The 21,816-nt window shown below is 34.5% G+C and overlaps 3 protein-coding genes and 1 pseudogene across 3 annotated transcripts; 3 read left to right on the plus strand and 1 right to left on the minus strand.

Annotated features, from left to right (window-relative positions):
- Positions 1-3,032: 3,032 nt before the first annotated feature.
- LOC133882349 (BURP domain protein USPL1-like) lies at positions 3,033-4,432 on the plus strand. Its single transcript, XM_062321496.1, has 2 exons — positions 3,033-3,216; positions 3,451-4,432. Exons 1-2 carry the CDS (start codon positions 3,052-3,054, stop codon positions 4,297-4,299), a joined length of 1,014 nt encoding a protein of 337 aa, XP_062177480.1. The 5' UTR covers positions 3,033-3,051; the 3' UTR covers positions 4,300-4,432.
- A 2,115-nt stretch (positions 4,433-6,547) lies between these two features.
- On the minus strand, positions 6,548-7,351 carry LOC133881917 (organ-specific protein P4-like). The gene is made up of 2 exons (XM_062320988.1): positions 7,196-7,351; positions 6,548-7,042 (listed from the first exon to the last, which is right to left on the minus strand). The coding sequence occupies exons 1-2, from the start codon at positions 7,295-7,297 to the stop codon at positions 6,737-6,739; spliced, it is 408 nt and encodes a 135-aa protein (XP_062176972.1). The 5' UTR covers positions 7,298-7,351; the 3' UTR covers positions 6,548-6,736.
- A 6,513-nt stretch (positions 7,352-13,864) lies between these two features.
- On the plus strand, positions 13,865-14,991 carry LOC133881982 (BURP domain protein USPL1-like; annotated as a pseudogene).
- A 1,263-nt stretch (positions 14,992-16,254) lies between these two features.
- LOC133881785 (ATP-dependent Clp protease proteolytic subunit 6, chloroplastic) lies at positions 16,255-21,699 on the plus strand. The gene is made up of 9 exons (XM_062320818.1): positions 16,255-16,434; positions 16,540-16,601; positions 17,256-17,325; positions 17,642-17,846; positions 18,009-18,074; positions 19,362-19,502; positions 19,938-19,991; positions 21,097-21,189; positions 21,501-21,699. The coding sequence occupies exons 1-9, from the start codon at positions 16,349-16,351 to the stop codon at positions 21,546-21,548; spliced, it is 825 nt and encodes a 274-aa protein (XP_062176802.1). The 5' UTR covers positions 16,255-16,348; the 3' UTR covers positions 21,549-21,699.
- Positions 21,700-21,816: the final 117 nt, after the last annotated feature.

Genomic DNA, 21,816 nt, shown 5'->3' on the forward strand with positions numbered 1-21,816 from the left:
TGAAAGCAACCCACTTTCACATCCCTAGTCTAAAGGCACTTCCTAAACTCATGCACAAAGCTAGAAATCCATCTTTAAACTAGCTCCTAAAAGGTAGTAGCCTAAACTAAACTACCCAAAGTTGTACCCACACTTCTTCTTTGGAAGAATTTCACTTAAGAGTGTCGAATTTTCACCATTTTTAAAAGAAGATACATGAATTTCAAAACGTCTCAATTTAGGGTATTCATTTTTAGGAAAATCTCAATTATGGGTCCTCTGTTAAGATTTTCCATTAAATCCTATCAAAATTTTCAAAATACTCCTCATTTTTTAGAGAGAAAAAAAAGAAAAAAAAAAAAGAAGAAGAAGAAGAAAAAATTGCTAGGATTTAGGTATTGGTTGGAATTTAAAGGAATTTGCAAAAATATCCATACCCGAATCTTTGAAAAATTTTATAATTTTTTTAGAAAATAAACACATGGGGTATGTTAGGAATCTTGATAGGATTTAACGAAAAATATTAACGGAGGACCCCTAATTGAGACTTTCCGAAAAATAGATACTCTAAATTAAAACGTTTTGACGTTCATGTATCGTCTTTCAAAAAATGTGAAAGTTCGGTACTCTTAAGTGAAATTATCTCTTAATGTTTTCTCTAAATTTTTATCAAAGTTCCCTCATTTCTCTCAACTAACCAAAAGCCAAGAAGCCAAAAAAAAAAAGAAAAAAAGGAGAGAGATAAAAAAAGAAGCACCATTTGGTCATTATATCTTCTACACCAAGCAGTTTTTTACAAAAGGAAACAACCCTCCTCTTCTTTCTTGTTGCACATTCTTTGTAAGTATTTCAACTCTCCTCCTTGTCTTTAAAATTTTTTATTGATTTTAATGTTCAAGCATATATATCATGATAGATTATGCAAGGAGTGAATATGAGCGTTCTACTTACATTTAAAAGGTAAGATAAATAGTTAGTTAGAACACATGAATCACACCTGTGATCAACACATGCTGCACAATTTCTGCACCAGTCACTGAGAAAAATGGAAATTTTGAATTGTATAGGACACCAATATGATCAAAACGAAAGCATAATATGGTCCTATGATGTCTTAGGTATCCAATATTCAAGGGAATTAATGTTTGAATGAGTTTTAGATTTAGTTTTAGAGGATATGAAAATCGGGTTAGGCTATTTAATAAGTATTTATGGGTTCATAGAAATGGAGAAGAAGATTAAAAAAATTTGTATAGGGCAGAGGAGATGGCCAAAAATCACAAAATTCAGGATAATGTTAGTTGATACCAAATATAATAAGTGTGTAAAATTTCATGACCGTTGGAGATAGTTTGATATGGGTTTCGAAATTTCAAAGTTAGGGTTAGGCTTCTTTAAAGAGTATCATGGAGCTTAAGGGCATGTATTAAGGATTTATAAACCCTAAATTTTTAGGTCACAAGCATAATTTGTGCATGATCATTAAATTCATCCTTACCAATGTTCTTACAATGTTACATTACATTTAGGTTAAGGAGGTTTAAGTGACTATTTGAGGACTATAGAGGCTAGAGAAATCCTTAAATCTTTCGCACGAAAAAATTACGAAAGGTGAAAATGCAACTGTCGCTGGAATCCGGCAATGTCCGGTCGCCGTTGTCGGATTCCGGCGAACATGTTTGGCCGAATCCAGCCAAAATTGCCAGATTCCGGCCGGATTAGGCGGGAATCCGGCCCGCCGGAATCCGGCGACGGTGGCCGGATATCCCCGGCAGTATTACGGTGGCCGGATGTTACCGGATTCCAGTGCCACTAGATTCTGACGACCGACTATTGCTGGATTCTGACAATTGGATATTAAATGTGTGTGTAAGGACGGAGAGTTTAATTTCGGAAAACGATTTACGGTTTTTAAAATCGTAAATCGTTTTCCAAAAATTAAAGAAGGTTTTACGGTCAAACCAAAAATAATTTTCGTTGATCATTATTTTTGTCCCTACCAAACACCGTAAAATGCCGAAATTAATTTTCAGAAATCATTTTACGCCGAAACAAACGAAGCATTAGATAGAAGGGGGAGCTTGCCTACGACATTGATATGCCAATTGACAAATTGGGTAAGCATTCTAAGGGAATTTGGATCCTCTCCATTTCAAATCTAAGGTGGGTCGAGAGCAACAATGGTTTTCTTAAAGGCCTCTAAAAATATTTTAGTATAACCATAAAATATGTTGCTAAATAAATATTTTACTCTGGCTGACCTCTGATTAGATAAATACTTTATCAGTAAATTGAGTACAGCCTCAATGACTTTTAACTTTGGTTTTAGCGTAGTAAAAGTGTTAGAATATTAATTAAATTATTAAATTTATTCCTTTTTATTAATTTAAATTTTTGAGATAAGTAATAACATAATATCAAAGTCAAAGGTTACGAGTGTTTACCTTCATTTCAGTTAAATATTTTATGTGTTAATCATCATTTGTGAGATAAGTTTTTGTCAGTTCACTTATGAGTGTTGAATCTTACATTAAGAAAGTATAAAGAAAAATAGAATTTTCTTTTTTCTTTTTTTTGACATATCCACACAAGAGGGAAGATGGAGAAATTCGAACTAGAGACCTCTGTTTCATGAGGCGTGATCCTCAACCGATTGAGTTGCCCCTTGAGATAGAGTGTTGTCCAAGCATGTATATTAATGTACTCAAGGTAAAAACTCCCTAACGATTTATCATTGGTATCAAAGTCATGAATAGCTTATTGGGATGAGCGTCTAGACTCGTTTGGTTTGGAGTTGCGTTCTATGGCCTCTAGCGCAATTCTTGTATGCATGACACTATTAAAATAGTAAAAAAAAACTCACAACAAGCGGTGTCCCATATTAATGCACTCGAGGTAAAAACTCGTTAACCGTTTATCTCCCCAACGTAAGTGGTGATTTAAGCAGAAAATGACATTATTGATTTAAGAAAGGTCTGGACCTATCTCCTACTCCTTTCTTTCTCTTTTATTGGTTTTAAGGATGGTTGGGGAATAGTTTAAGATGTTTTACGAATTTGCACTTCAATTTTCATGATATATATATATATATATATGCTATTTGTTCTTACGTTTTATTTGATGGTTCTGTTCTTTCTCTGTAGGAAAGAAACAAAATTGGAGATTTGCTACCAAAGAAGAAAGATGGGTTTTGGGCTCGCATCTGGGATCCTCTTCCTTCATATGCTAATCGTTATGGTAATCTCCAAAATTGTATTGATTCTTATTGCTATCTGCATGCCATCCAGGTTATTGTGTATATATATATTAAAGTACTTCAATTTTCTTTTTGGTCTTTTAAATTCATAAACACAGGAAATACTGATCAGAAATTCATCAAACTTCTGAAGAAATTTTCTGACTTTTACAAGTTTTTTGTTAGGATTTTATTGTCAGTTGCCAGTTTATGTCTCTAACCTTCAATTTCTGCAGTTTTCTCATGGAAGTGGAGCCAGGGAGTTGACCAACAAACACCATGAAGATCAGCTTCTGGATCATATAAGATTATATGATTCCCAGCAACATCCCATGGATGATCCTGCTAAGCAAGACCATGTTCATGCTCACCATTCATCCCACATGGATCACATGGACCCTTCCTCAATGATCTTCTTCACCATGAAGGATCTAAAGGTAGGAAAAACAATGCCCGTCTATTTCCCCAAGAGAGATCCTTCAACTTCTCCTAACTTATTGCCTAGAGAAGAAGCCGACTCAATTCCCTTCTCACTAAAACAACTCCCACACCTACTTGAATTCTTCTCTTTCTCCCCAGACTCTCCGCAAGCCAAAGCCATAGAAGATACACTACGGCACTGTGAGAGGGAACCCATCAAAGGGGAGACTAAATTGTGTGCCACCTCCTTGGAATCCATGCTTGATTTTGCTGGTGCAGTACTGGGGAAATTTAAGCCCCATTTCCAAGTTCTAACCACTTCCCACCTCACAAAATCATCCACCCTTTTCCAGAACTACACCATTCTGAAAATTCCTGGGGAGATTTCAGCTCCCAAGATGGTAGCATGCCATACCATGCCCTACCCTTATGCAATTTTTTACTGTCACAGCCAAGAAAGTGAGAACAAGGTGTTTAAGGTTACTCTTGGTGGTGAGAATGGAGATAGGGTGGAAGCCATTGCTGTTTGCCACATGGATACCTCTCAATGGAGCCCTGATCATGCGTCATTTCGAGTGCTTGGGGTTCAGCCAGGGACCTCCAGCGTGTGCCATTTCTTCCCTGCAGATAATCTTGTATGGGTTCCAACACCTGTGTCCATTTAGTAATTACGTATTGCAATGTTATCATTGAAGTTTCTGTCCTAATAAATGCAGACCAAGGCCGTTTCATGTAAATAGTTTTCTAGTTTGTACTAGTTGGGATTGAAAATACAGACAGAAACATGGTTATTAGCAATATCCGCATCTACATTTGCATCTGCATAATGCAGTTGTCACTTTTAGGTATTCATATCTGTGCAATTATTAAATGCGGTTATCGTCCGCTATCTACATATCGAGTAATGACCATTTTGGGACTTGAAGTTGTAACTCTTACTTCTAATAAATACAAAAATGCATTATCTATAGTTAATAATGAAGGAATAACATATAAGGCAATTAAATCAGAACAAATATGAAGAAAAGGAATATTAGCAGTTCTAATGAGGGAATTTTGGTACGCGTGCCACTTTTCGATTTGTAAATGACTCACTCACAAAAAGTAGCAGTTAATATACCTAAGTGGTGGACTCAAACCCATTAACTTAAGCTTTTGGATTAAAAGTAGTGTTTTAGTATGTATATTAACTTACTGTTAGTGGACTTCCTAGATGTTTCTCTCCCTAACACTTTCATTCAGGCATCCATTTCATAGTTGAGTTGGTAAACGATCACTTACAATAAGAAACATGCTAAGCAGTAAGCATTGACAAAGATATGAGCTGTATCTGTACAAATTTCACCTCTGACACTATAGAGATATTATATTGGATTTGAGTTAGATGCTGTAAAACAACTTACAGTATATTTGAAATTAAATCTGAATAATTCATTAAAAAAATGAAGTCAAATCTAAACCATTAAAACACTGCAGAAAATGCATGTATGCAGTTTTCTTCACAGTATCTTTGAGCCAACTAACGTTACAAACTAAAAGTCAAGACAAAATTAATCAAGTGAAGGCTGTTCGGTTACTTGCTGATATCAAAAACAGAGCCGTTTTTTTTTGTATTTATATACAAAATACAATTGTTGCCTCATTCAAATATGTGACTGGGGCAAAATGGGTCATCTTATAGATGCGATTAAAGAAGGTTTGGGTAAGCTAAGATCGTGGAGGGTTGAATATGTGAAGAGTGATGCAAATTCTGCAACTCATATGCTTGCACGAGAGGCTTTTTCTTGTGTCATCAATAGGGTTTGGGTTGAAGAAAATCCAAACCGTATCTATGATATTGTAACCAAGGAGAATGGCTCCTGATTGATTGATTTTATCAATAAATACTATAATTTTGTTCAAAAAAATAATAATAATAATTCCCTTATGTCCAATCGTGATGATACTTTAACAAGTTGATGTAATATGTTTCTAAATTGAGTTAATAAAACTCTTTTGGTGGTAATTTGGTATACTTTAACAATCTAGTGCAGAATCACGCTTGACTCTCGCTCGAGTGAGATGGTCAAGTTAGGCGTGATTGAGATATTGCGACTAATCGTGGGACAGAAACTTCGCTCAACTCTTGCTCGGCCTTCACTCAATGAGTTTGTGATTATCTCAATAAAGACTAGTTTTGTAATGTTCTTTTCATGGCTGCGTCCCTAACTTTTATTTAAGCACGATAGGGACAACCTGATCGCCTAGTTGATGTTATTATTCTGTTTTATCAATAAGAAATATTCTTGAGAGATTTTTTTCTCATATTCCTACAATTCTCAGAGTTATTTGGGATTTATAGAAAAGTTGTGAAGTCTAGTGTATGCAGATTCAACGTCTCACCACTCTACGCTATATCCCTTGGTATCGTTACAAAGCGTAGCTGTGCAGGAAAACAATAAAACAACAATGAAAATCCAAGAATACTAGACGTCCAAATAAAGCAAGCTAAACCAAAATCTCCTTATCAATAATACCCCAAGAGCAACAAAGCTCAGCATTTCTAGCAGTAAACCGAAACTTGCAATTTTATTTGGATTTGTGGAGTCCAACTGCACTGCATCAGGTGGCATTAGAGTCCAACTGCACTGCACCAATTGGTCAGCTTGATTTCATGGTTATCAATTTTCTGTACTGCATCACTTTTCAAGATTCTCCAAATTTCCAACATGCTTAGAAAGAAATGACAACAGAGAAACTGAAGCCTAAAAAAATCTGTTCCAGTTATTTGTATGGTATTCAATATGGGGGTGCTCAGTATCTTGGATTTATGATTATGAATTCTTGGCAGTTTGGAAATGATATAGTGATAAAGTCATCCAAATTATGTCTGCAAATTTCTACGCAAAAAGTCTTAATTATGATCAGCAGAAGTTTAACTGGGAACATGCCTATATTCAGGATTCATACAGATTTTCAAAAGCCAAACTAGATATTATTTTCAATATTAAGATTTGTACACCAGTCATTCTCCTCCAAAACACAAGCTTCAACCACTGATCACACACTGCATGCAATAGTACAAACATGAGCCTTCGATCTGCTTCATACTTTGGCTAATGATCAGCCTTCTAGCTTCTGCTTGATATGTTGAACGAAGGAATCTTCTTCTTTCAGCTCCATATCGTGCTTTGGTTCAAAGTCCTTGACATGAGTCTTCTCTTCTTTAGGCTCCATACGGGCATGATATATAATAGCATTAGGCGTAACATCAAAATCCTTAACAAAACGGTCCTTTTTCCTTGAATCAGCTGGATTTAGTGAGTCTCCATGAAAAAGGTCTTTGATTGCTTCTGGGATTGGCTGATCTTTCATTATGCTTTTCCAATAGTCTCCTGTGTCTTTTCTGGCATCGTTGAGGTCCACAAACTAGAGGGATGAAGAACACATAGTCAGCAGAAGAAGAGAAGAAGAATGCATGTGCAAATTGAAAAAGAAAAAAAGCAATCAAAAGATCAATTAATATGCTTAATTTCAAGTTAACTCAGATGAATCAGGAGACTAATATCATGGAAAGCTCACCAAGAAAAGATGAAGGAGAATGCAGAAAGCAAAGACTGATTTCATATCTTGGGTATCTTGTTGGCAGGCGCCTAGATTTGTTTCTTTGAATGGTATGCTCATCAACCTGAGACTGATACTTTTATAGGCCAATTTCAAGAAAAGAAAGAAAAACGCCCCAGTTGTGATATTTTAATACAACCAATTTCTAACAAAGAAAATTTGTGCCTCAATAAAATCACAGGTTGCCAGATGCATACTGCTCCTCTCCGAACCTATTTGTCACGTTCATTTCACGTGCAGTGATTGACGTACGTGTTTTAAGTAATTTTTCTTTTTCTTTTTAAGCGATTGCAGTTTGCAGTTCGCTAATAATAAAATGATTGTGATAAATAAATATGAAGAATAATATTACTGTTTTTATATATGCATGTGAACATATCACATGGATGATGTCATGGACGGTGAGATGGTCCACGATTGGACAAATGGGCAGCTCAACATCTAGAAGTGCATAGTACTTCCTCTATATAACTTCCTCTATGACAATCACACAAGACTAATTACAATTTTGAGCTAATTAGAGAAGATAACTTGCTGGGGGTTTCCTTTAATTTGCGAGTTAATTTCTTTTGGGGACTTATTCATAGGCAGGAGGCTTGCCTGCAGGGAGAAAAGCAACAAAATAGAGGGTGTGGGTTTTTTTATTTTATTTTTATTATTATTATTTTTTGGATGTTTCAGGTGTGGGTTCAAGGACCTTTGATTCCATACTATATTAAATAATCATTTTTCTTAAAAGCTTAATCGAAAAGGGTATATATAAATTGAAATTTTCAAAAAAAAAAAAAATAGAAAATACCTCCATATACACATGCTATTTCTACGACTCTAGCAATTTTTTTCAAAATCAACTATTAAATATATAAGACTCACACGTAGAAAAATAGAACTAATAGTTGGTTTGAAAAAAGGTTGGATTAGAGTTGGACAGGAAATGAAAAAGTAGCAGCCCTCTTTGAACTTGACTCTATAGTTTACTCCTCATTTCAATTAAATATGTCGTATGTTGGGTCTCACTTATTGAGAAAGAGACGTAAGAGTATCAAAATATTATTTAAATTCACTATTTCTTATTAGCGTCATAAACTTTTAAAATAAATGGTGATTAAAAAAAAAGAAAAAAAAAATAGTATATATCGTTTGCCCATTTCTTGTATAGAGATGGACAAAAGATGGAAACCAAACATTTCTCCTTTTTAAAATCAATTTTAACTAATTTTTGCTTTTGTAGCCGCTTCGTGCTGCCCTTTGAAATAAACGGGTCACTTGTTTAACCTATTTTTTAAATTTTTGTATTTCTACGCTATTTTTCTTTCGATTTTGGTAGGTTATTGAGAAGGTCACCCTTTTTCTAGTCTTTTCCTTTCGAATCAGGAATAGTAAGATCCTTTCGTATAACCATTTTTTTCCTAAAATCAAGGGAATGTGCGTGCAACTACTGCTCAATCCCATTAATATTGGAACCATTTTTTTAATTTACTTAGTAGCCAACTAGCTACGAGCCTACGAGAGAGATCTAGTGTTAGCCTTAATTAATTTGTCAATATAATTTTTAAATTTGTACGATAATTAATGAAATGACATCCAAATATTTATTAAAAAAAAAAAAAAGTAGAAGAAAAAAAAAGAACCCATCAGAAAGTCGTATGAACGCACGATGCCCACAAAGAAATTATATAGGGAGACAGCCCCCGTCATGCTCTTGTCAGCTTTTAGCCCTTTTCTTCTTCTTCTTCTTCTTCTTCTTCTTTTTTTAATTTTTTAAGTAAGCTGAAGGCAAAGAAACAATAAACACCTCAATCTTAATATAATACAACCAATCCAACAACTACAGAAAATGTAGGCCGGGGAGGGGTTTTTCCGCCGTCAAAGAAGGTGGACAGACGGCATTAGAGAAAGATGAAAATGCATTCAGAATCGTCCGAAGGCAGTTAAGCTTTTTTTATTATTAATATTTAAATATACAAATTCAAAATTAATCACATGTTGTAGGTGGAGGTTGACTTCAAACAATGCCTTGCATGAACATATCATGTGGTTATGGTATAAACATGTACGTGACACATGCACATTCATAAGATCTATTTTATTTTATTTTATTTTTTTTAGTTATTTATTTATTTGGTTTTATTAAAATGACAGGATGCATGCATGCCTATATATAAATGACAAAGCAACGATCATTTAGCTTCACGTTGACTAATAATAGGAGATGCTCATAGACTTTGGTATAAAATTGTTTTATGGTGTTCGAACAGGATCCACTTTTATCAATTCTTACCATTTATTTATTTATTTATTATAAAATAAAAAGGAAGGATAAGGAGAAAATTAATTATAAGCATAACAAGAAGCATAACTTAGGTTGAGAATAATCCAAATCTAAGTTGAATTGGGGTAATTCGGATTCAATAAGAATTTCAGACCGAATATTTTATGCATAAAACATTTTTTTTTCTCATAAGCTAATTTAGATATCGGAACGAGACTTCCAGAAAAGTACTGCACACCATACCGAATAAGTATTATAAGGATTGGTTTTTCTGTACAAACAAAAAACTAACGTTCTTGTCAGAATAGAAAAATCTGATAATATTTTGATTTGACTTCATTTATGCCTAACGAAGTGGATATCATAATAAAATTGATAAGATCATAAAGAAATTAGCAACTTGGGGCATTTTATAATCATTTTCAATTTCAGTTGATTTTGCACCAACCAACAACTTCCTAAAGTCAATTAAATTATTTCCACTAACATGTCAAACTTATTCCTCAACTACATAGATTCTGTCACATTCACTCCAAACCGATCGTTGGGGGCGGCCGAACTGCCTATTTTGACTACGGAAATAGTTTGATCACTCCCAAACCAACCATTAGAGATGACCGAATTATCCCTTGACCACAAAGATAGGTGGTCGAACCACTTCTTTAGTCAAGAGATGGCTTTGTCATCGCCAATGATAACCTGTAATTACCTACTCCCAATAACACAATATTGTTCGTTTTTTACTCTTTCAAACTAAATTTCCCAATAGGTCACCCATTTTGATACTACTCTCGCAGAAGCACGCTTAACTACAGAATTCTGATAGGCTTACGGCCATCATGACTTTAAAACGCGTTGTATTAAGAATTATGTGAATATACATATAAGCATATCTTAATTCTTATACCTAGACAATGTGAGACGTGGTATATCTACAGTAGCTTGCATGCTTCTCCTTGTAAGTTACAATTTTTGTTTTTTTAATTCTCTATCATGTGGTCATAATTTAGACCCCCAAATTAAAGGTATTGCAGAGAAGGAAATAAACTTCAATAGGTGTACGGAATAATATTATCAATTGTAACAACAATCTGGGATCTAATGTACAGTCGTTGAACCCCGTGCGGGATTCCATCATCATTGATCGTCAGTTGACTTGCAAGAAATATAAGGAAAATTCAAGCTTGTTAAGTGGGAGTGTTTGAGACTGTGAGACAAAATTATACAATTCCTAAACTCAAACCCAGACTGTGAGGCAAGATTAGTTAGGTTCAGGAGACTGGTACAACTCCCTTTCGCCCTCTATTTTTTTCACTTCTTTAAAAAACAGTTAAATAAAAAATATTTTTTTTATTTTATATATCACATTAATAATTTTTTATTATTATTCAAATAAAAAAATTCACTACAAAACAAAATCTTCTTTTTATACTTTATATCACTTCAATCACTTTTTATTACTATTCAAACAAATATTGCACAATTACAACCATTTGCCAAACAAGCTCAAAGTACCCTAAATTGGTTATATATTTTGGCCAAGGTCAACTTGAAATGTGCATCAAATTATATATAAATATTTGTGTTAGATCTTAAAATTGTCTTCGCACATATATGACTTAAATATAATTTTAATTATGTGTATATAAATTTTTAAGCGCTCTCATCTTACGAGTTGATTTTCAAAAGTAAGTTCTACATAAGATTCGTGTTATTTGGTATCAGAGCTAATGACCACGTTATGAGTTCGAGTTGCGGAGTGAACAGCCTGTATAATAGAGTTGGCCGCCATAAATGTCGAATTCAAAAGCATAGTGATACATTATACAATACTAAGTGTCCTATAAGACTTAAGTACAGTATTAACCAAGTGTATGTATATAAGTTCTTAGGCACCCTCCCATTATAATTTAGTTTTTAAAAATGAATTTATTTGTACAGTATCTTTTGTTTAAATTTAGGCACAAGCTAGCTAGGTTGGCCTTGTCTGTTAAAGTCAACCATGATGGGCATTAGAGGTTGGTTTATGGAGAGCATATTTCATTAAAGTTCTCTCTTTAGTTATATTGAACAAGGCAAAAGACAAGAATATGCTATATTTCTACTTTAATTAATAGTAAGATTTAAAATGGCGTTCCCTTCTTTGATTGTTTTTTTTATTTATTAATTATCATTGTTTTTGTCAATTTGCCTTTGTATACATAAGGAACCAAACATTTTGTTTTTTGTTTTTTTTTTTTGGGTAAATATAAATTTATTCCCTAAGCAATCGCGACATTTCAATTTACCCTATAGATTTCTAAATCCAACTTTTCAAGTCCTTCAATTTTTTTTATTTCATTCCTTCCGTCCAAAATTGTCTAATTCTGGCATGCCACTAACCCCTTAATTTAACGTACTTTAATCTTGAGATTTAATAATTTATATTTACCATTTTTTTAATGTGAGAGATTATATATATATATATATATATATATATATATATATATATAGAGAGAGAGAGAGAGAGAGAGAGAGAGAGAGCTTGTTTGCTAATACATACCTTCAATTCTATCTTTTCTACTCAAAAAAATTCGTCAAAACATTAACAAACAACTTTAATTTCTTAGAGATAAACTCAAAACTACTTTTACATTTATATCACCTTTAAAAAAAAAAACACAAAAAAACACTTTCTAAAAAACACTTTCTAAAAAACGTTAACATACACCACCTTAACCTTTTGGCAAGAAAAGTGATTTATTCTCTTTATTTAGCTATCTAGAACTTTATGATTATAGGTCTAGTCACATTTAGCCGAAAGTACTCCAAAGTTTCCTGGGTTGGTCTTATCTGGTACTGTTAAGGGTCTTATCTAGTGACAAATTTGATGCAATGTGGTGAAGGATATGATTGCCAGGGAGACGTTGCTGTGGTTAGATTTGTTTGGGGAAGTGACATTATTATCTCTTATTGTTTTGAGATAACAATTATAGTCCTTCTCGTTGACTTCTGCCTATGTAACTCTTTGTCGTGGTTTGCTGTATTTAATGGCTTCTGTGGTGTCCATTTCATAGCTTAATGTTCAGAAGATTGGTATAATAATTGTAGTGGGTTGTTAGAATAGACAAAATAGATGAGTTTTAGGCTTTTAGCGGTAGTTGTTGGACTTCTGCAATATTGAGCCTAGTGTTAGGCTATCTGAAGCCCGGTTTATATCCGATTTGATTTGCATCCGATCTGATTCGATGTTGAAAGCGCTATGGTTTAAATGGATATATTTTATTTTTTTTATGAGGTTGGGGCCGATGGGCCACATGTCGGTGTTTTGACCCTGTTGTAAGTTGTATTTATACTCCCTTCTAACTTTAAGGCTTATTGGGATTGATGTCTTCTTTTATTGTTTTTCAAGAAATTGTGAAACCTCGTTTCAACTCGATTAACGTAACTCTTAGTGGTAAACTACGTAAATCTCTCCGGTTGTGATTACTTTTTCTTTTTCTTTCTTTTTGGCTTCCTTCTTATGGGTTTGTCAGTTATCCTTACTATCCAACAAAGGTGAGACTGATCGAGGAGATTGACTAAATCATTCATAAAATAGGGTATGTGAGTAGTGGCAAACGAAATTTGGTCAAGGCCAGTTTGTTTGGGCCCAATTTCATAAGGGATCAAACTAGAACCAATTCTTTTGACAAAGGGTAGTGGTTGCCAATGAAAACTTCAACTGACACAGCTAATCAGAATCAAATGACACCATTTCGACCAAGTCCTGGCCAAGCCTGTGAAAGAAAACATAAACCTAAAAGAATTAAAACAAAGTGCGGAATAATAAAATAGAGACGAGATTTTACAGAGATCAAAGGGCTACATTATACTCTTATTCATTTTATGAGTTTACAACACAAAAGGCTCTATTTATAGAGCTTATAGACGAAATATAATTATAATCGAATCCCTTAAATTAAGGTGATTCAATCTCATCAAATCTCTAAATTCAAGGTAATATAATCTTTATCAAAAGCAATACAATTCTTATCAAATCTATAACTTCGGAGTAATCCAAATATACTCTAGTAGCCTGCTGCCGAATAAAACAGTTTTTCTCTCCCTTCACAGCCATCTGAGTCTCTCTCTCTCTCTCTCTCTCTTTTTGAGCTCCACATGAGTCTCTTTTATTTAGTTATTGTTTGACCAAATATTTATACTTGACAAGAAACTTCAACTGTGTAGTATTAGAATATCTAAATCAAGTACTAGAAACTTTTTAATAAGTATATCTAAAGTTGCTAACTGATTAATTGATACCTTCAATTGCTGCCTTGCTTCAGAAGCAGAGAAGAAAAAGAAAAGTAGACTTCCTAAGAAAAGAAGAGGAAATGCAACTTGGGATTGCTTCTTGGAGCCTCATTGTTTGCTCTCTAGCTAGTACTTGTTTCATTTGTAAGCTCTTTGTCCTCTTTTATATATACCTTCACATGTTAAAGTCCTCCTAACCTTACTATTCTTGGTAATTAACAGTTTGTATTTCAGCAAAAACTCCAAAATTTCTAGACTTCAACTTTGATTTCAAATTAACTCCAGTTTTCTTCAGTATTTGTTACGATCCTAACGTTAATGGTTTAACCAAATCAAATCAGTATCTAACAGTCCTTCGACTTTTGGATTAATGGTTAGGCCCTTGACAGTATTCGTATCTTTAGTTACTTTTGTAGAAAGTATATTGAAAGCTCAATGACTGTCTTCTGCTTGTGATTTTATAACAGAGAGCACAAGAGATCAGTAGTAAGCATGTGCATGATCATCGACAAATCCACATGCAGCACATGGACATGCATGGACCTTCACTAAATGTTTTCTTCACTATTGATGATCTAAAAGTTGGGAAAATAAAGCCCATATATTTTCCCGAGAAGGACCCTTCAATGTCTCCTAGATTGCTGTCCAGAGAAGAGGCTGATACCATTCCATTCTCATCTAAACAGCTTCCAAACCTTCTTGAATTCTTCTCCTTCTCCATATATTCTCCCCAAGCCAAGGCTTTGGAATATACACTAGGACAGTGTGAACTTGAACCCATTGAAGGAGAGACCAAGTTCTGTGCTACCACCTTAGAGTCCCTGCTTGATTTTGCAGGTGGCATATTTGGATTGGACACCCAATTCAAATTTTTTTCACAGATTCAACTGCACTTCTACAGAACTATACATTTTTGGGAGTGAAAGAGATTTCAGCTCCGAAAATGATAGCATGCCACACTATGCCTTATCCCTATGCAGTTTTCTACTGTCATTGCCAAGAGAGTGAGAACAGGGTATTTGAGGTTTCACTAGGCGGCGTGAATGGAGAGGCAGTGCAAGCAGCTGCTGTTTGCCACATGGATACCTCTCGGTGGGATCCTGATCACGTGTCATTTCGTGTGCTCAAAGTTGAACCCCGAACCTCTCCTGTGTGCCATTTCTTTCCTGCTGATAACTTGGTTTGGGTGCCTGCTTTCTCAGCTTAAATCTGGTTGTGTGGCTGTGAATTGTGATTGTACGCATGCATATACATATACATATATATATATATATATATATATATATATATATATATATATATATATATATAGAAAATTCCGTAGAAATGCTTCTAAAAATATGATGGAAAACGACTCATTACGCTAAAGTATATGTCTTAAAATTAACATATCCAGACACTTTCAAAGCATTCCAAATTTAAAAGAAAAATAAAACTAAACTAATATCATAAATACAATTAGCAAAAGTCCAAGAAAAAAAAAAGAAAAGGGTTTTTAATGGCCAAGACCACAAGAAAAACATTTCCCTCCAACAAGAGACAATCATAATTAACCCAGAGAGGCAACTAACCAAACATCAAAACACTTTTCGCTGCGTTAATAAGATAATAAAAATAATAATGTCACGTGAAATATGTCAATATTTCATTTGCTATTCTTTTTGGGCGTTACACCCATGGGTCATGATGTGAAGTAATAAAGGCTAACAATTTTTTACACGACTCGTAAACCTGATACAAATTCGATCTGCACTAAATTAAATGTTAGAGTAAATAAGTCAAACTCGTTTAATTAAATGGGTCGCATTAGAGTTTACTTATATAGTCTTATACACATACTTTAACATGACCCGAATCCAACACGCGACATAATGATAGGCAATTTTTGACATGATTCGCGAATCTGACACAAACCCAATACAAAATTAGAAGATTATGACTGAGAGGTTTCCCCCATTTAATTAAATGGGTCAGGTTATGGTTGATCTATAAATCTTATACACATATCTCAATATGATTCGAACCCGACAGACAAATATGAATTGTCACCTCTAAAAATAACAGTGCACTGAAGATGAGATTTAGGATTCAAATGGATTTCTCATGATCAATTCCCATTTTGTAACTTATTATTATTATTATTATTATTGTTACCTACAAATCATTGTGTTTTACTCTAGTAGAGTGTCAAATATGTCATTTCCATGTGACTCGATTTTGAAAACTTTAACAGCCCAAACTGATTAAAGGATGAGAAATTATATAACATTTTCTACACATTTCTTAGTTCCTACCCATCTTATTTTTTTAAATTATTATTGAATTTACGAGACTCATATATCTACAAATTAAACGTTGAATTTGAAATTTGGTATTTGAGATGGGTAAAAAATATATAAATGAGGGGTAGTTTGGGGCAAAGAATAATTTACTCTTCGAGAAACGTTTTTCACTTTGTGCAACCAAAAGAAAAAGAAAAATTAAACTTCAACGACGCCGTCGCCGAAACACGAAGGAGTGCTAGCTCGCCACTCTCTCTCTCTCTCTCTCTCTCTCGGTGCAAAATGGTGGCTTCAGCTATCTCCGTGCAATTAAGCTTGTCAATCGCTTCTTGCAACAGAACCTCGTCCATTCCTGTATATTCTCGCAGGTATACATGTGTATGTGTGTGTGTGTGTGTGTGTATAAATTGCTTACTTTTATTCGAGTTTTACTTGCTGTTGTCAATTCTTGAATTCATTTTGCCAATCCACAGAAACTCCACCAGTTCGATAGTATCTGCCTTGCCAAGTCCGTACGGAGATTCTTTAACACTTGGTAATTCTTTTTCAATTTTTAAATTCCATAAATTTCATTCTTTTATGGTTAGGATAGGACAAGAAATGAACGTTTTGCATTCTCAATAGCTAAATTTAAGCTACAACTCGATTTTGGAATGACCCAGTTGTCTTTTTTGAGTTTAATTGTGCTTAGCAGCAGTTTATTTGAGTTGATTAGAAAAATGGTTAAATGAGTAAACTTAAACTTTTTGCAGCTTAGGCTTTTTGGGACCCAAATGATAATTTTTCAGTATCAGAATGAGTGGTCATGAGTTTGAGCCTTGTTTCCACTCTGTATCTCCCATCCTCTCATTTATAATGATAACTAAATGATTAAGTAACCATTTGAAAAAAAAAAAAAAAAAAACCTTCAAATCTTGGGAGAAGTGATAATTTATCATAGTTCATACCCTTAATTTGATCCAAAACTTTTTTTGGTCCAAGCGAATTCACTCTGGTTTCTTAATTAACCATGCCCATGAATGTTAATGCTATCTAGTGCTTTTAATCATATTATTGAGCTATTGAATATGTTTGGCTATTCCCTACTCTTTCATGGACATAAACGCCTGCAGTGATGGTTAAAGCATAAAGTTCTTGCATTTTTGCATAGAGAGTGAGTTCTAACAAGTAAACGTGTTGTTGCATTCAGGCTTATCCAGTAAAACTCGTGGGTTACCTCGTAAGTGTGAAGAGAAGGACTTTCATGATACCAGTACAAGGTCATTGCTTGTTCCCTTTTTTGCTTAAATTGTTTAATGTATCCTTTATATATATGAGAGAGAGTGTGTTATATTGGTGTTGTCCATAATCCTTTTGCTCTAATGACCACACATGCCTTTTCAAGTGATAATTTCTTGGAGAGTATGCGGTTGCAGCTGGGCCATGTTTGTGTTCATTAATCTTCACAAGTTCTATTACTCAGCTTTCTTCGCGATCCTACAATTATAGATGCGTGATCTAGTTCCATGTTTTCTGCTTCTCTGATTAAACTATTGAATGGAATAATAAGTGATTTGAACTGTGTTTGACAAGCAGTTATGAAGCAATAGAAGCCAGAAAGGGGGGGAATCCACCCATAATGCCAGCTGTAATGACCCCAGGAGGGCCTTTGGATCTCGCATCGGTGTTGTTCAGGAATCGCATAATCTTCATTGGACAGCCAATCAACTCACAGGTGGCTCAGCGAGTTATATCGCAGCTTGTGACACTGGCAACTATTGATGAGAATGCAGACATTCTGGTGTGATTATGTTTGAGAGTGTTGTTTTGTTTTTCTGCTATTGGAATTGATGCCTTTGGGCTGCAAATTCAAAATTCTAAAGTGTAACTTTTTTTTTGGTGTGTGTGTGTGTGTGTAAAGATAATTCTTTACAGCTTATGACTTAGTCCTGTACCTTGTCAGGTGTATTTGAACTGCCCTGGTGGAAGTACATATTCCGTTCTGGCAATTTATGATTGCATGTCTTGGGTAAGATTAAAAAAAAAAATTGTTGCATTTCTTGATTTCTTTTTCCTAGTTAATTCTTGTTACCTTTAGCACATTGGTTACTTTTTATTGGTACTCTGGTATTGGTAATGACCTTCCACAAGGCGAGAAAAATAATGATTAATTGAAAACTGTATTGAGGATATCCTTATATGAAATGATTGTGACCTACTGTCTCAGAAAAAAGATTATCTCCAATCTAAAATTGAAAATTCCAAATCAATCACATGGTTGTTATGTATTTATTTTTTCAATTAACCCTAGATTGAACTTTGATTTAATTATGTTGTCAAGCCTAAATTTTAATTGATATGAGCAATCATCATGAATTACCCTTCTGTCTGAGTGGCTGAAAAATATTATATCTGGTATCCCTATATAAATGTTGCAGGATCCATTTACTCATACAGCTTAGGTTTAGAATATATTTGAACATGATGCTATTTTTCAATAGGTGGCTTGACCATTTTCTACTTCACAATAAACGAAAAGAAAATGATAAATAGGAGATAGATAATATGAGGAGTACATATGTAACTAAGATGAGGAGTACACATGTAACTAAGATGCCAAATAGATACAAATGTCATGCTTGTTCGCTCCAAAAGATTGCTTAACCATTTTACTTTAAATATACGAACTTGAATGGAAGAAAATGAACATTTGGAGAAGGAAAACTAAAGGAGAAAGATTACTTATTAAGGAAACAAAAAGATAAGCTGTCTCTGTCTCTGTCTCTCTCTCTATCTGACATTATTTTAGTTTATTAATTGAGTTATTTATTTATATATGGGGAATTTGAGACGGTGTCGTGGGACTTGTCTTTTGGCTGATAATGTTTCTGTGCTTGGAATGATGTCTTCATGAATTTCATTTGATATCTTTCAGGGTTTGAAAGAGATCATGCTATCTATATGTTATAGATTAAAACACAAATATCATCTGCCTTTAAAATGTAAGAACAAGTTACCAGACTGTTGCTGGATGTTGACAGTCTTCCTTCCCATGTACTCATATATATGATCCTGTCAGGCATTCAGGCCTGTCCATCTTCTGTATTCTCGAGAAAACCAAGCACATTGTGGCCTTTTTCCCCTATTCATCGTTGGATTATGTACTCATCCTTAGAGTTATATGGTACTTGCTAAAGCATGTACTGCATCTCCCAATTGTGTGCATATTATTTCGTATACATCCATATATCTTTGAAAAAAAAAAAAAGGTCTTCAATCTCTCACTCTCCAAGCATTTATTGACTCGTGTTTTCAGATAAAGCCTAAGGTTGGCACAGTATGTTTTGGAGTAGCGGCAAGCCAAGGTGCACTTCTTCTTGCTGGTGGAGAAAAGGGAATGCGCTATGCAATGCCAAATGCACGCATTATGATACATCAACCACAGAGTGGATGTGGGGTATGAATTGCATTTTGGCTTAGTTTACTGCATTATATGAAAGCAGATGTGTATGAGAGGATAAGATCTGAAGATTAGATTAGAAATCCATAACAAATTCTGGTAAATCTGTTCGAACAAATTAGATTCGAAGTACATCTTTCTAATCGAGTTTAATTTCCTCTCTTATGTTTGCCTACTTGTTTTTGTCCTTTCGGTGTATGGGTGCATGGGCTTACGTGAAATTTAAATTAGTTTCTCCTAATCTTCAGTGGTTTAAGATTAAAAAGTTACAATAAAACAATGTTGAATGGATTTGGGTCTGGGTAACACAAACCATAAACATATTATCATGAGCATGTGTAATACAAAAAAATAAAATAATCTGAAATATTGCATGATCATTTGTTAAAAATCCCATAGATTTGACTGTTTGACTGTGTTATCTGCTTGTAGGGTCATGTGGAAGATGTGAGGCGCCAAGTGAACGAAGCAGTTCAATCTCGCCATGTCAGTCTCTCTTCCCTAGTTGCATGCTCTAAATGATCTCTTGACAATTAGAACTCAGCCTAAACAACTTAGATGAAGCTGAAATATAACGACTCAAGCATTAGAGGAACTGAAATTTAGGGCTAGCAACATGCTGGGCTGGTCTGTTCAAATTAGTTTCATTCTGCACTGCAGTGAAGATGATAATTGAGAGTGTGCAACATATTGCTTGAAAAATCCATGCTTTTATCTCAAAGAATTAGATTGGTATGTTTGGCCTATCTCTTGGAAAACAACATTTTAGTAGTAAATACAGGTGCCTTGATACTCATTTGAGGAAGTTTGGAATGATTGTTAACAAGGCACCAACATTCTTGTGCTGCAAGGATATTAAGGAATTTCTTCCAATTTTTCATTAGCTACCAATTTTTAGAAGCCTAATGATCTGAAAACTTGCAGTATTTTCTGGGGCTTTGACAGAAAATATTGATGTGCCATTATTGCAATTTCCAATTCCCCGAGCACTTGAGATTCGGATTGTTTTCCATATTCCAATGACTGAATTTACCAATTTCCATGACAAACTTGCTTTTCTCTGTCAAAATTATTTTGAATGCGTGAGGGCACTCCTCAGTATTAAGTGTTTAAGAGTTTGGATCATCTTCTTCTCCATTGTGAGGTTACTTGCGCCATTTGGAATATTTTCTTCAATCGATTTGGGTTATCTTAGGCTATGCTTAGACAAGTGGTCGACTTGTATGCTTGTTGGTAGATTGCCGGCAGCACTCGGAGTGCTGCTGTATAGAAGATGGTGTTTTCATGCCTTTTGTGGTGTCTTTGGAGAGAATTGAATAACATAAGTTTTGAAGACCGTGAAAAGACTTTAGAGAATATTAAGTCTTTATTTTTCAACACCATGTATCGTTGGACAGCTGCTTTTGTCTCTCCTTTGGTGATTAGTTATCTTAAATTTGTTGTTCTTTTTCTCCTACTAGCTAAGTAGCTTCTCTTGTATACTCCTTGTGTACTTGAGGGCGTCCAACACTTTTTATGATCTCTCGATTACTCATCAAAAAAATAGTAAGTGTTAATTCTGCTTTCTTCTTTCCCTCATAATATTATGCAGAAAATTGACAAAATGTATGCTGCTTTTACTGGCCAACCTCTAGAGAAAGTGCAACAATACACTGAAAGGGATCGTTTCCTGTCTGTTTCTGAGGTAATGTGCTTTAGCCTCTCTTCATTATATTTAAATGAGAAATGGATATGGCCAAATGGCCAATTAACTGGTACCTCATAAATATTGCTTTTGAGTTATCACGATGATTGTACACCCTGAAAACTCAAAATTCAAAGCCCATTATAATGAAAAAGCTTCCATTTTCTGCTTCTTTTTTATCCCAGCTTCCTTGGCAACTGATTACTGCTTTAGAACATAATTAGACCACTGAAAACTACTTATCAAAAAAAAATAATTAGACCACTGAAAACCACTAAAGCTTTTCTTGCTCTTGCTGCCTCTTATTGCAGGCTATGGAGTTTGGACTTATCGATGGCGTGTTAGAAACAGAATATTGAATTCATGATTCTCTACCAAACCATCTTATGCCTTCAGGACATCATACTGCAATTTGTTATCAACTGACAGACCCGGGTTGCCTTCAATGATAATTTGCCCATGATATATGTCAAGCGGTGCTTATAATTTATTGGGTTTTTATTCTCAGAAGGCTGAATGTTCTGGGTTCATTCTACTTGGATAGAGATCTCCTATAATTTTGCTCTTTGGATCGCTAGTAATTCGAGCAATAAATATGAAAGAATTCTTACAAGGCTCACTTGTCCA

The sequence above is a fragment of the Alnus glutinosa genome, chromosome 11 (assembly GCF_958979055.1).
Source record: "Alnus glutinosa chromosome 11, dhAlnGlut1.1, whole genome shotgun sequence".
Taxonomy (NCBI): Eukaryota; Viridiplantae; Streptophyta; class Magnoliopsida; order Fagales; family Betulaceae; genus Alnus; species Alnus glutinosa.